General features: G+C 37.0%; 1 protein-coding gene across 2 annotated transcripts; it reads left to right on the top strand.

The window, feature by feature from the left end:
- The first annotated feature begins 2,638 nt into the window (after positions 1-2,638).
- Positions 2,639-8,016, top strand: sub1b (SUB1 regulator of transcription b). Of its 2 annotated transcripts, none has more exons than XM_082168805.1 (5): positions 2,639-2,745; positions 4,131-4,203; positions 5,316-5,435; positions 6,067-6,175; positions 7,658-8,016. In XM_082168805.1, the coding sequence occupies exons 2-5, from the start codon at positions 4,135-4,137 to the stop codon at positions 7,735-7,737; spliced, it is 378 nt and encodes a 125-aa protein (XP_082024931.1). In that variant the 5' UTR covers positions 2,639-2,745; positions 4,131-4,134; the 3' UTR covers positions 7,738-8,016. The 2 variants fall into 2 exon arrangements, with proteins under 2 accessions (XP_082024931.1, XP_082024930.1); XM_082168804.1 differs by having other exon boundaries at positions 2,647-2,745; positions 4,134-4,203.
- The last annotated feature ends 6,914 nt before the right edge of the window (positions 8,017-14,930 follow it).

Below are 14,930 nucleotides of genomic sequence, written 5' to 3'. Positions count from 1 at the left end.
GTATTTTGTGTTATTGTTATGAGTGAGTGATTCACTCAACCAATTATTAAAAAAATATACTGAGCTGATAAAATATGTATGAAAATTGAAAATTGCTCCCTCTGTAGACAGAATACGAAGGTAGCCAACAAAAAGGCTTGTTTTGCATGCATGCCTACAAACTCTGGAAAGAGTGTTTAAAGCTAGCATGAAACAGAAGTTGTGATAGTGTTTTCTTTCCTATTGTGATGTATATCCAAGTGAAAAACAAGAAAAAAAAAAATTGGGTGGGACTTGATTTTGTCCATTAGGAATTGATTGGATGGTTGTGGTTTGCTATTTCTGTGATCTCATGTGAGTGACAGGTTGTCCCGCCCTCACGCCAGTGAACACACCATCAGAGAAGAGATACTGCGTTCAGGAAAAGTCCCTTTCATGCAAGCCATTTCACTCTCCGGCCATCTTTGAAATGCCTTTCAGGGAGTTCAGTCATGCAAGTAAAGCGCCTCTTTGAATGGAGAAATATCAAATTCTCCAAAGCTGTTCACCAAGCTTATGATTAAATTTCATGACAACAACAGTATCATAAATCTGATTTCATTCAAATAGCGTTAAAAAGCTTATTTTTAAGGCTGGAGCAGCTAATGCGCATGTTCAGTCCTAAGCGCGCATCTCAGAACACTGACTGTTTTTATAGCATCAGGAACTTCTGACAGCAGCTGCAGTGACACGATGACTTTATCAATCGGCGATTGGCTCTTTTATTTAAAAGGCGCTTTCTCCCACTTTCTCCCATTCGAAGGCTGTGTCCATTTTCGAGACCGCTGGTCCAATGTGGCTACAGTGTAATGTATAAATTCGTTTTTAATTGATAATTAAATTGTTTAATTTAAGTTTGTACTTTCCATGACAGGGTTCAAGATAAATCTTTTCATCTTACTACTGTAGCTGCCATTTTGCTAGGTTTTAAATAATTAAACAGCAAGCACAAACTATGCAAAAGTGGCAGCACTTTCCGGCACACCCAGTGTCCGAATTCGCTCACTTGTTTTCATTCACTCTCTCAAGAGAACTTTATTAGTGGACTAATGTAGGGAATTGTGAATGAGGGTATGTATGGGGGCGATTTCGGACACTCAAACCTTCGAACATTCAAATGGCTCCTCCAAATGCATCCTTCCTTCGTTTCCCATGAAATGAAGGGCATAACAGATGGATCCTTAGCGGCCTTGCCAGAATTCAATGCGCGCTAGTGACGAGAGGATGTTTTGAGAGAAAATGCCGAATTACGCTTTTAAATGTAAGTATTGGGTTTCAACTTACTCAAATACCTAATGATACAAATGTAAATAAAATAAAAATAAAAAACAAGAACAATCCTCTCAAGGCTAGACTGTCCCATTCAACAATGCTCGGTCCGACCTTCGCGGCCTTCGAAAAATGCAGCCTCTGAATTGGGGCACAGCTATAAAGTCTTTAGTTTAGGGCAGGCCATGTCGTAATTGCATTTTTACGAGAAGACAACACGTGACATTCTACTGTTCATGGCCTCAGACTCCTAATTATGCGTTTCTATGGCATTGGCAACACTATCAAAGCCAATATGAATCTGCAGCAGTCAGGAGGTGCAGCAGTCATTCCCAGTTTACAAGACAGTTGTAATTACGAGTTCTACGAGGATGTGAGCGCTTTTTACAATCTCATAATTATGACATGGTGTGAATGCATCTAGATATCATTGCAAGCTGAAGGGGAAGATTACAAGGGCAAGTGATAAAAAAAAAAAATGCACAGACAAATCATTTATAATAAATACTTATATCCATAAAAATAATAATAATAAAAAATGATTTCATGGTGACTTTAAGCATTGAAAGTGTATCCCCACACATAACATAAGAGGTATAAAACCCAGATTTGTTATTTTCCCACCATAATCCAACTTCTGGGTATGACTTTTATAACAGCCGAACAATCATAGCAAAATAAATTATGAGTTTCATCAACAACATTACTTTAAAACTCTCTCGCCTTCTTGTGAGAGACATTGACAAACGTCCAGTGTGGTGAGAAACTTCTTACTGTTCTTACTCGGTCTTACTGTTTTTTAGTTAGCTTATGTAGGCTACTAGTCTATCATAGCATATTCATGGATTTCATCCGGTCCCTTTCCACAGGTGTATTAATCAAGCACAATACAGTCTGCATTCATAATCTAGGTGCTTGATTTTATACACCTGTGGAAAGGGACCGGATGAAACCCATGACATGTTTCAAATTAATGATATTTGTGTGAAAAAGCATTATATTTATAAAAAAAAATGATTATAGGCTAGTATTATTATATACTATACCACATTACAATTGTTGTGTAAAATTAACGTTGCAACAATCCTTATATAAAAAAAAAAAAAATTGTTTGGCATGATTGTTTTCCAGTTTGTTTTATTGTACAATACACAGGCATTCGTTTTATATTTCAAGCACGTTGTTTGTGCATCATACAATAGCTAAATAGGTAATGATTAGTCGAGACACCGTGACAACAACTTTTTTTCAGGCATTACCGCCTGGGTCCTAAAGGAGACCCAATTCTTGGGGCGGGGGGGGACTCGATTTCTCATGACACCGGTCTGAAGGATCAATGAGAACTACAATTCCCACAATGCCCTCTAAGACGTTATTAGCCTTTTGGTTGGTTCTCGATTCCTCGACTTCCCGCCGCTAAGCGTGACTGACTGTTACAACCCACTGCACTACGTAAACGTAAGTCCTATTCAATTAATATAAAAGCGAATAGTAAACCTTCACTTTTAGATATGCACTTGTTAAATGAACGCACAAACATGAACAAATATTTAAAGACCAATCATACAAAAACGGCATGTGTCATTCAGGGCCTATTTTTCCACCTTAGATTTGGGATGCAAGGCCCTTGATCAGCCCCGCTATACTCGCCGGTGTTTGAACTACAGCAGTTTGTCTTGTTTGAACAAACCCAATAAAGCAATTTGATGTCGTCCGTCCCCGTATGTGAAAGCAAATCGCTGAAGCGAAGGCGTTATTGATCGGGGAAGCCTCAACTCTCTCATGCTTCATCTTGGATCACCAATGATGACAATCCTCTCGTAATTACTCTGCGATCGGCGAAACGGAAGGGATGCGCAGCTAACGTTAGTTCTGACAGCTTTTAAAAATCTATGCAAAATTCAAGTAACGTTAGGCTAGATTAAGAAACATTGAAAATCGTGTCTTTATGGCGCATGTTAGAGCTAGGAAATGTGTGTTGCATGTGGTTTTAGAATGTTTACTTTAGTACTTTTTTAAGAACCAATATTGGTCGACTCGTTAAAATAAACCTCATATTCCCATAGTAATAATGCAAACCCCGGGAATATCAGTGAATCTTATAAGTGGATTAGAGGTCAGAGAAGGTCTCGAAATTCAATAAAATCTTTAAAAATCTCATGAAACTTTTTACAGTGCCTGCCCTCAGATTTCACCCAATATGAGTATTAATAGTTAGTAGTTGAACCATTACTATTAATAAGTGAACATTTTAAATAATTTGGTGTCAGATGAATTATTAGTTTGTTCTGAGTAATCACTTGTGATTTGTGATTTTATTTTTTATTTTGCAGAGAAGCAACATTGTGTAACACTTGTGCAGTGATGACAAATTATATAGATACATGGCATTTGTTGTTATTTCATGATTTATGTATTATTATTATTAATGAACCTTTATTCTAGCATTTCTTTACTAAGTAAAATTTTGGTTGGAAGGTAATTAGAAGATAATTCCATTAAGTTCTGTAATGTTAATATAGCAGGTAGTATAAAGCACATGTTTTCACACCACGGGCTCATTTGGTGAATAGAGATTATATTTATTATAAAGCAGGGTTTCTCACACCTTTGACTAATGAATTTACACAGATTCTTTAAATGTTTGTGACTGTTGGATAAGGATATAAAAAATAATTATTTTGTTGAGATTGCTTTTCATTAAAGCTGATTATGCCTTGGAACATGTATATTCACAACAGAAATGTCCATGGTTTTTAAGATTATTGTTAGGTTCTTTAAGTGGCCATATGGGGGCAGTGTTGAATAATGTTTACATAAAATTGATTCTTGTTTGTGTTCAGCAGCATGCCTAAGACTAAAGAAGTGCTGTCTTCCTCTTCTGGCAGTGATTCAGACAGTGATACAGAAACAAAGGTATGCACATGGATTTACACGAATGCATCACAATTAATGTAGCCTTTGCAGTTGGAAACTATATATAGTCATTTTTAGTTCTGATTTAGTTCTTAAAGGGATACTTCAGGATTTAGCATTAAGCTTTGTATTAGTAGAAAACCTGTAGTATTTTCGAATTACCGTGCTTTCCACCCTCATATCCCCCTGAGATGAGAGATTTATGTATTTTTTTGTCTGGAAAAAATCCTCCGATGACGCAAAAATCGTCATTTTGCGTCATCGGAAGATTTTTTGGCCAGAGGCTAAAGACTACAGCCAGTAGTAGGGGCTGTCCCGCATGTTTTCAACCCGCCCATAGAGGGTGGGATCTCACTCACAGAATGTACACATAGTATCAGCCGTCTTTCTTTGGAAGCCAAGCTAACAGACTCTTGTTCTGTGGAGAAAGCTGAGTAGTAGGGGTTACCATCCTCTTTTTCCCGGACATGTCCGGCCGTCGAGATCGTCCAAAATGTCCGGGATTCGGCTTTTGCTTTCTGCAGTCGCCATTCATTGTTTACATGCACACCTTTTGTTTCAATCTAACTGAATTCATTCCGATTGGTGAATCTGAATGTAGTGTTTACATGAACGCTAAACAAGTGATCGGTTGATGTGCGTTTTAACATTGCTAAGAAAATTCCCGCTCCTCCGTGAGAGATACGAGACCAGTGCGTCTCAGTAATCACGCCACCGGCCTTGCGCCGTTCTCCCGTTCTCATAAACATGATGAATGGCGACTGTAGAACGCAAAAGCTGAATCCTGGACATTTTGGGCGATCTCGAAATCCCCGGCAAACTCGTCAAAGTCTCACAAGTAGCCTAGCCTTGTTGTTTTAAACTGCGCTCTCTTACCGGTAGGTGTGGCTTGGGAGTGGCCTCCTAGGGCAGCGAAGCAAGTGCATTCTGGGAGTTGTTGTCTTTCATCCACATAAGCCAAAAATACATTTTCTGGCTTTTCTCAGTCTAGAAAGCTCCACATTCAAAAATAATTTCACATTTCTTCTACATAAATGACCTATTTTAAATACACATGAATCTTTCCAGAGGTGAAGTATCCCTTTAAATGTGTGTCCTTATTTTCACCAAAGGCCAAAAGAAAGAAGGCCAGCGCTCCTGAGAAGCCTGCAAAAAAGCAGAAAAGCGGAGAGACCTCCAAACCGAGCGGCTCTGCTAAGAGTGACAGAAACAGTGACGATAACATGTTCCAGGTTGAGTTTTTTATTATTATTATTTTATTAATATACTTTATCTCACTTATTTCAAACTACTTTGCAAGCATGGGTGTAAATCGTCACTTGGTCTCATGATTGAATTTTATTATAATGATCAAGTCAAAGATTCGAGTCAATATTGGAAGTAAATAAATACATGGGCATGTAATACTGATTTGACATGAATTATCTTACTCCCAGTTAGCAATAGTGTAATACAAAATAGAAATCTGTGCTAGCAAAAATATATATTTTTTTTTACAAACAATTGATGTATTATTGATCTGTAATGCACACTTACTTTTTCTATGGACTAGTCAGCTAACATATTTAACTGTGGCATATCGTCTATTTTTAGTTTCTTTGTGTCTCTTATCAATTCTTTGTTGTCCCGGTTTATTTAAGGGCAAAAACTCCTACAGTATACACATAAAGGTTGAATATAGAGTATGCATAAAGGTTCTGAAGTAATTTTGCATTGGAACCAGCATTTTATACTGTTTTGATGTTCTTCAAATTCTTCAGTGTTTGACTGTAAGCAGTGTTATTGATTAGTGATAAATCTGATATTTACTGTTCTTCAAATTAATTGTCATTTGTGGCTCATTTATGTTCTGATATGTTACAGATTGGGAAGCTGAGATACGTCAGCGTCAGGGATTTCAAAGGCAAAGTTTTGATTGACGTTCGAGAGTACTGGATGGACCAAGCTGGTGAAATGAAGCCTGGTAAAAAAGGTAACTATGCAGGCATTTATTTTTCTTATATAAATATATATATAAATATAAATGTATATATATGTGTATATATATAAATAAATAAATATATTTTATATATATTTATTTTATATTGTATACATATAGTACAGGCCAAAAGTTTGGACACATTACTATTTTTAATGTTTTTGAAAGAAGTTTCTTCTGCTCATCAAGCCTGCATTTATTTGATCAAAAATACAGGGCAAAGTTTTTTTAATATTGTGATATATTATTACAATTTAAAATAATTGGTTTTCAATTTATTATACTTTAAATTATCATTTATTTCTGTGATGCAAAGCTGAATTTTCAGGATCATTACTCCAGTCTTCAGTGTCACATGTGACATTCAGTCTATCACATGATCCTTTAGAAAGCATTCTAATATTCTGATTTATTATGAGTATTGGAAACAGTTCTGCTGCCTAATATATTTGATGAATAAAAAGGTTAAAAAGAACTGCATTTATTCAAAATAAAAAAATATTTTCTAATAATATAAGTCTTCTTTACTATCACTTTTTTATCAATTTAACACATCCTTGCTGAATAAAAGTATTGATTTATTTCCAAATTACTGACCAGTAGTGTATATTGTTGTTACAAAAGATTTCTATTTTTAAAAAATTAATCAAAGTATCCTAAAAAAAGTATCACAGGTTATGAAAAAATATTAAGCAGCAGAACTGTTTCCAACTTTGATAATGAATCATCATATTAGAATGATTTCTAAAGGATCATGTGATAGACTGGAGTAATGATCCTGAAAATTCAGCTTTGCATCACAGAAATAAATGATCATTTAAAGTATAATAAATTGAAAACCAATTATTTTAAATTGTAATAATATATCACAATATTAAATAATTTTCTGTATTTTTTATCAAATAAATGCAGGCTTGATGAGAAGAAGAAACTTCTTTCAAAAACATAAAAAATAGTAATGCGTCCAAACTTTTGGCCTGGACTGTGTGTATATAAGTGCTGTCAAATCGAAATTTGATGTAAACATATGAGAATCAAATATTTCACCAAATCTGCACACTTTTGAACTAAAAGCCCTGAGGGACGTTGTTTTGTCAAGCGCTTTCATGACAGAGTTTTTTTCTGAATTGGAGCGGCTGACGGTCATAATTCATATTAAAGGTATCGACACCTTTTTTAATTTTCATAACTCCTAAAAACAAATTAAGACATAACTGTTACTATAAGTTTCTCAGAATAAAATAGGTCAAAGTCTTAGATATTTTTAATGATGTATATTTTGTCAAGGTAATTACATTAAATCTTATAGTACTTTGAACTAATTTAAACAAAGAACAATTTAGTGTGTCGGCGTCCTCGTGAAGGTTAACAGGTTAAGTGCAGGTAAAACATTTCATTTAAAATATTTCTTTAATTTGATTACTGTCTTATAGCCTAGATGTTTTTGTTCCATCAATTGTCTTGAATCACCCTCAGGCATCTCGTTGAATCCTGAGCAGTGGAATCAGCTGAAGGAACAAATGTCGGACATCGATGATGCAATTAAAAGACTGTAAGACCACTTTGTGCAGTGAATGGTTGACTGGTTCTTTTTAGAGTTCCATACTTTGGTACATGGGGACTTAACAAAATGTTTGCTGTTTCAACTTGTACTATATGTATGCTGTTAAATTTGAAGAGACTTCTTTTGTTATGTTATTGTTAATTTCCAACAGTCTGCTGTTAAATTTTGATGTGTGTGCATAAGTCTTGACTGGGTGATTGTTATTTTAATAGTCTAATAGCTGCATTCTTCTCGTACTCTGCCGACACAATAAAGGCTTTTTTGGTTTGGAGTTTTCAGTGTGTCATTTTGAGTATGACTTAAATACAGTGTGCTTACTAGCTATACAAATTTAACCCATGTTATGATGTTTTGTTCCCTAAACCATGTTAAAATGCAGATTTTTAAACTCTAACTTGTTGTGATCCTGACAATAAACAGAGCAGTAATGGATGACCTAAAATGAAGGCGTTTGGCACTTTATGATACTTGTTGTGTCCAGTCCTGAGTGCTTGTGTGTAATTTGCTCGCCTTCGCGTGGGAGCAGGAATTATAATGGTCCGTACACCCACTCAAATATAGACCAGACTCCAGAATAAAAACAGCCCTTTCACTTGACTGTCCAGAAGAGCCATCTTGCATCAATTGCATTTGCTGTCTAAATTAAATCAATCTTAAATCATGGTAGCCACTGTATTGCCAGCATGTATTTGAGACAATATGGTTTATGGTGTTGCGTGCAAAGGAAGCATTATTCAGACAGTTACTGTAAGGGGAAACCACAGTTTGAGCACAATTTTTTTTCAAGATTCAGAGGTTCAATGTGAATAAACAATTATAAAATTAATTTTAATTGTATATATATATATTTTTCTCTTCAGAACTGGTTGACTGAGCAAAATTCCTATTTCAGACATTTAGTGCAAAATTGGTATCTATCTATATATACACATACATATACATACACACAAATTTATATACAGCACATATATATTTTAGGGGTGTAACAATATATCTTGTCAAAATATATCACAATACAAAACTGCAACAATATGTATCGTGGATAGTGACAATATGTATTGTGTATAAGGGGGGGTCCTGATTGCCAAATGTCTTATGTTACCAGTAAAAAGTGGCCTACATTATTTTAAATATATATAGTCAGTGACAGTTCAAGCCCAATTTGTTTAAAATAATTCTGTATTTTCAGCTTCAGAATCATGAATATTTTTATTCTGGTGTCACCATTGTCCTGTGCTGTGGGTTATCAGCACCAAGTCCAAGCCTTTTCATTTACATCCACAATGTAATATCAAATTTAGCATTTTAATCAACAGTCAATTTTTTGTTAACCGGCTTTTACTTTATGTCTTGGAGTGAGTTCAGTATCTTGATATGTTTCGAATCGTGACATGAGAGTATATATATATATATGTACACACACACACACACACACACACACACACACACACACACACACACACACACACACACACACACACACACACACACACACACACACAGAGACTGCTTCATAAGTATCAAATGCGTCTTAAGGTTTGAACATCAAGCTTTTTCCGTTTCACTGGCTGCACTTCAGGTGGTGGTTACTATGGAGATCTAACCATGGAGGTTGATTTTAGTTCCTGAGAGGTAATTGTTTCATGTTTTGATTAAGATTGAACCTGCATTTCACTCTTTTACCGTTTATTTCTTTGAACAAATGCTGGCACAATGCTAAACTATGAAATATCAAGCTAAAACCATCTTTCGACCTCCTGTGCACAACCAATAATGAGCGTAAAATGTGTGCAAAATTCCCACGATAAAAAGAAATCGAAACATTTTATTGGTGGACATGGACATGGAGTTTGGCATAGTGTCCATGATTTGATAATCCAAACATCAGTTAATTGCCACATTGCTAAAATGTTCTGAGTTTAATACAGTAAAGTGCCTTAGATTAAAATGGACCATGCACATTCATATATGTCAATTTGAAAATGTCTAATGTCATACAAAATAAAAACATCACTAGGTGGCACCAATGCTCTGTTGAAATGAAAAGTTCTCCTGCTAGTTTTTAGACACAATAAAACCATACTCAACCTGTCAACGTTTTGAACAATGAAACAAAGGTTTCTTTAAAATGACTGACTATTGTAGAGTACACATTTCCATTTTATAAATTGAAGGTCTTCAGTTCTACTTCATAACTATCAGTATAACAATTCTAATAACAGTGAGTCAGTGTGTTTGTGACTTGCTGATGCGAATTTCTTTCCATCACATGTTAGTTGTTGATAGGAAAGGAATTTGTTTCACAACTCTTGGCAGTGCATCAAACACTGTTAATGCATGAGAATTTCCTTTTCCATTAGTGTGTGATAGGTATTTCATATGAACACATTAAGCTGAGCAATGTGGATGTCATGAGGAGTCACATTCAGTTGTTCAATTAGAACGTGTTACAAGTTGTGCTTTGGTCTGCAATCATTTTAATGAAAGCACAAACACGGCGCAAGATCTCTACCATCTGTCCACTAAACAGGAATCGGTGGAATGTCCCTGATAGCTGGAAGCGGTTTTAATTGCCCATGCAACCTGAATTTTCTTTGATTTCTTGTACATCAATTTGATGGTTTTATGATGGATGGAGGAATATGAAGAACATCCTGCAAAGAGAAGCCAAACGGGTGTGTTGTACTAGTTTACCAGTGGAGCACTTTAGGTCACTGATGCCTCAAAAGTCCAACATCTGCTTCCATTTGAAGGGTCTGCTATGAGCCTGCCGATTGAACATTGGTGTCTGTGGTTCTTGGACTGGTTCATGTGTCATTGAGTATTGCATCGCATATTTCAGCGCTTGAGTTTCAGGTTATGTTTACATCTGGACATGGGAATATGCTGGGGCGTGTAGCTCATCTTTGGGCTAATATCAAACCGGTGTGGATTTTACAGAAGAGAATAACGCATGAGGAAACCCTTTCAGCCCAGTTTTGATGGATGTCTCAGCCTCTGTTGTTTTACTCCATGGTGGCTAATATAACGGATACTGTTTCATGGAAGGAATTTGTTCTTCCATTGAGATGTGAAATGCATATTGATTACGGGGCGCCTTGAGTTTCCTGTCCGTGACAGGGATGGTATTGGCTGGAACCCGCTTTGGCTGTGAACTACGGTCGGTTATTGCCAATTTGTCTACAGTTGAATTATCTTTACAATGGACAAATTATATTAAGAAGTTTATAGGCCAGAATCCCTCCTCTTGACCCTCTGGCAAGGATAAAATCATTCATCCCGAGCGCGTCAGATGAAAAACAAGTCCACTTAGACTTCACCCTGGCTGAAGTGTTCTTGCTCTCATGCATTTCTGCCAAATGTACTGTCATTCTTTGTATAGCACTAATCATACAATTAAAAATCAGAGAGTGTGTTGGTATTCTGGCTGGATTCATTGAATGTCCAGAGAGTGTCAGTTTAATAATGGCTGCAGTTGTCTTTGGCATGGATACATACTGCTTAGATGTCAGATCAGTTTTGGTGAAGCTGCCACAGAAGTGAAGATAGATCAAAACAGGCCCTTTGTCATGATTAATGAGTATAACCCCAAAGGTGGTCAAGGAATCAACCGAGGATGAGATTAAATACTGCTTTGCTGACTGTAATGATAAAACGGACATCTAGATGTTCCAGCTTGAAGAATCCGTTTGATTGCACTTTCATCTTCAGCTTTATGGATTCAAATCAAAGAAAAATTATTATACACATAGAACTCTACTTGTAAATGCTATCTTAGTTCATTAAATGAATATCTGACTTTTGGGACACCAAATTCATCTCTTAGTAAATATTTTTGTAGATTATTCATCTGAAAATACTTACAGATCTGTTACTACTCAGACTTTTGAATGGCAAATTCCATCAAAGAAATAAAAAACATCTGCAGTTAAAGAAAAATATGCTTTTAGGAGCCTACTGTTAACTGTAAAATTCAAAAACCTGACTCAAGTGTCTTTTATTGTGTCCTGATCAAAGTTCTGTTGGCAGTATTTTGCTCAGGCTCTGACTGGAGTGGAACACATGCTTAAGTGTATTTCATATTTCGTATTGGAAGTTTCATTCTTAGCACAGAGCTTAGATGCAGACATGGCTGGCTGCTAATGTTGGCTGGAGAACAGTGAGGAATGTAGTGGGCTCGTTGATAACTTCTATCCTCTCAGCTGGGGCTTATACAGCCCCTCGCGCTGGCTGCGGGACGCTGAGCAGAACGTCCCTTAGGTAAGCTGGAGGTGCCCTCGACCTGACTGTCCACACCGCCTCGTAAATCTGCCTGTCCTGGACCAACACTTTTTGTTCAGAATAAAGGTTGTTTGCCAGGATTAAGTTTCACCCTCAGACAAGTTGTTTGGGTAGTCAGTAGTGTTTAAATGTGCCTAAGGGTATTGGAATGTGTAAGCCATTATTTCACAGCTCTCTGGAATACTTGATTCTGATTGGTCAATCCATGGCAACAACGCGGTGCATGTCCACAGCAGTGAGAGAACTCCACTTAGCGTCGGTCCAAACACTAGAATGCCTCTGCTTTACAATGTGTCTGTAGCGATTGTGTTTAAACTATGGTCGTTTTCAGTACACAGCCAGCATAATCATCATGTATATAAACAATTAAAGTCGGAATGGTACACACTTTATTTTCAAATGTCTAAAATAAAATTTCGATACACTTTTGTTAACCCAGCCAGTTAATGAAAGCATCCAAATTGCTTTTGAAATCTGAATGCACTAAATTCAGCAGAAACTCCAGCACATTGTGCAGATTTTCAAACGCCAATAATGTCACTGCCTGCATCTCGTAGCGATTGGCTGCCGCCTCGTTTTTTTGGCCTGGTATTTGTATAAAGTCAGCATGGAATCAAAATGGTTAATTCTTTTTTTTGTGTGTGTGTGAATACTGCGGTATTATAAAATATTTATCCGTGCACATCATTATATTTTTGTTTAATTCATGTGCCCTCTTAATCTTTAAAGGTGCAGTAAGCAATTTGTGAAAAACGTTATTGAAAGTGGATTGGACCGAGTACCACCACATACTTAGCTAGTCAGCAGTAGGGGTGTCAACTCCTACTGGGAGAGGAGAGAGAGTGAGCTGAACAAGAGGGAGATTTGAAGAAAGACTTTAGAAAAAGAGATGGCTAAGAGACATTACAAAAGAGAAAAGGTCAGAGGAAAAAATCACTGGAAAAAGGAGGGTTATGATCAGACAAAAGCTTTAGGACCCGCATTAATTTTAGAAAAGCTTTCCAGCGCTGGAGAAACGTAAGCAGGAAGGCGTGAAAAACGGACACCAAGGTTGCATTGTTTCCACTCCATACCCGAGTAATGTTGGTTTTATGTGTGTGCTGCTGGCAACTAACAAGAAACTTTTGCTTGTACAGTATATACTCATTTACTGTATGTTAATTTTTTGGTTCATCATCTTCGCTTTATTTTTGCTTCGCTTTTGTTATGATAAAACAAGAGACATCCACTCTTGCATTACGTTTTCGTGCATTTTTGGGGTGGAGCAATGAAGGGAGGGGTGTGTTTGTTTTCGTTGATTTCAAATATCAACAGTGTTCAACAATGATTCTCAGAAATGTCCTACTGCATCTTTAATCAAAGTAGCTTTCCCTCCCTGTTAAAAAAGAAATGTCTTCTCTTCTCTATGTTCACTGGCGTGAGGGTGGGACAGCCTGACACTCACATGAGATTGCAAACGACAATGATCCAACCATCCAAACAATTCCCCGAAGGACCCACCCTACATTTTTTTACTTGTTCAAGAAGCCGCATATACATCACAAAAGGGAAGAAAAGACTATCGCAACTCAGTTTCATCCAACTTTAACTTTATGGTGCGCTTACACTGAAATGGAGCGAGCGAAACGGAGTGGGCATTTTTAACTCATTCCTGTGAAACATGTTTGTGCAGAAACATGCTAGAAACTCATTCCTGTGAAACATGTTTGTGCAGAAACATGCTAGAAACATGTTTGTGCAGTGGCTTGTGGAAGTGTTGAAAGAATTGAGAGTGCCCGAGTACGTCCAAAAGTTTATGCAAACAAGGAGATATTTGTGGTTGTTACATGCTAAATAATACAGTTTGGACATTGTGAATAGGATTATTGTGAATAGACTAGCTTACAAAAGTTGATTTTCCAACTAGTTGTGTTTATATATGATAATTATAGTGGCCACATGCAAAAAAACACACACAAAAAAAACATACGTTAAACACACTCGCTAGAACAGACCCCAAAGAAAAGGCGTTGTAGCATTTTGAGCGACACTGAGCGGAGCTGTGGCAGTGTATTGTACACGTACTGTCAATCCCACAATACCCCTTTGCTCGTATAAGAATAAATGGAAAACATCCACTCTACTAGGCTCACTCTGTGCCAGTGGACAGACAAAAAAAAAAAAAAAAAACGGCACTACTTTCATGTTGGCTTTATGATTTGTTCATTAGTTCAGTTCTCCTCTGTTCCCTGCCTGTTTGTTGTCAGTTTGTTTGTGGTTACGTTTTCTCTGTGTCATTCTGTTTTTATTATTGGATTAAAATACCTATTTCAGTATCTCATTAGTCCTGCGCTTCATTACAGCCACTGACCGTGTCAGAATGCAAGTCCTGATACAGATGGATTTAGCAGCAGCCTTCATTGATCTTCACCACTGAGGACTTCCTCTCAGGGAATAGTTCCTCAAATTTTGTGAGTCGACTGAATTCTCAAATCTGGAGGATACCAGCCTTAAGACTATATATTGGGTTGATGCACAGGGTGACCAATCATTGGACTTAAAAGAGATGAGAAAGTACTCATGGAGGGAATACGTTCGCCTCTGTATGTGTTCATTCCAAAATCCTCCTCCATTCTCAGAGCCAGCTCCATTCCAAGTTCCTGCTCCAACCCATGAGCCCACTCCAGAGTCCGCTCTTAAGTCTATTCCAGTGTGTGATATCAAAGAGTCCATTCCAGCGAGTGATATCCAGTGGGTCCATTCCTGAAAGTGAAATTCCAGAGTATGTTCCAGTGAGTGAAATTCCAGAGTCTGTTCCAGAGCCTGAAATTCCCGAGTCCGTTCCAGAGTCTGTTCCAGAGTCTGAAACCCCATAGTCCGTTCCAGAGACTGAAATCCCAGAGTCTGTTCCAGAGTCTGAAATTC

This window comes from Leuciscus leuciscus, assembly GCF_965113295.1.
Source record: "Leuciscus leuciscus genome assembly, chromosome: 5".
Lineage (NCBI taxonomy): Eukaryota > Metazoa > Chordata > Actinopteri > Cypriniformes > Leuciscidae > Leuciscus > Leuciscus leuciscus.
The sequence above is the reverse complement of the archived record's forward strand: the minus strand, read 5'-3'. Positions and strand labels throughout refer to the sequence as shown.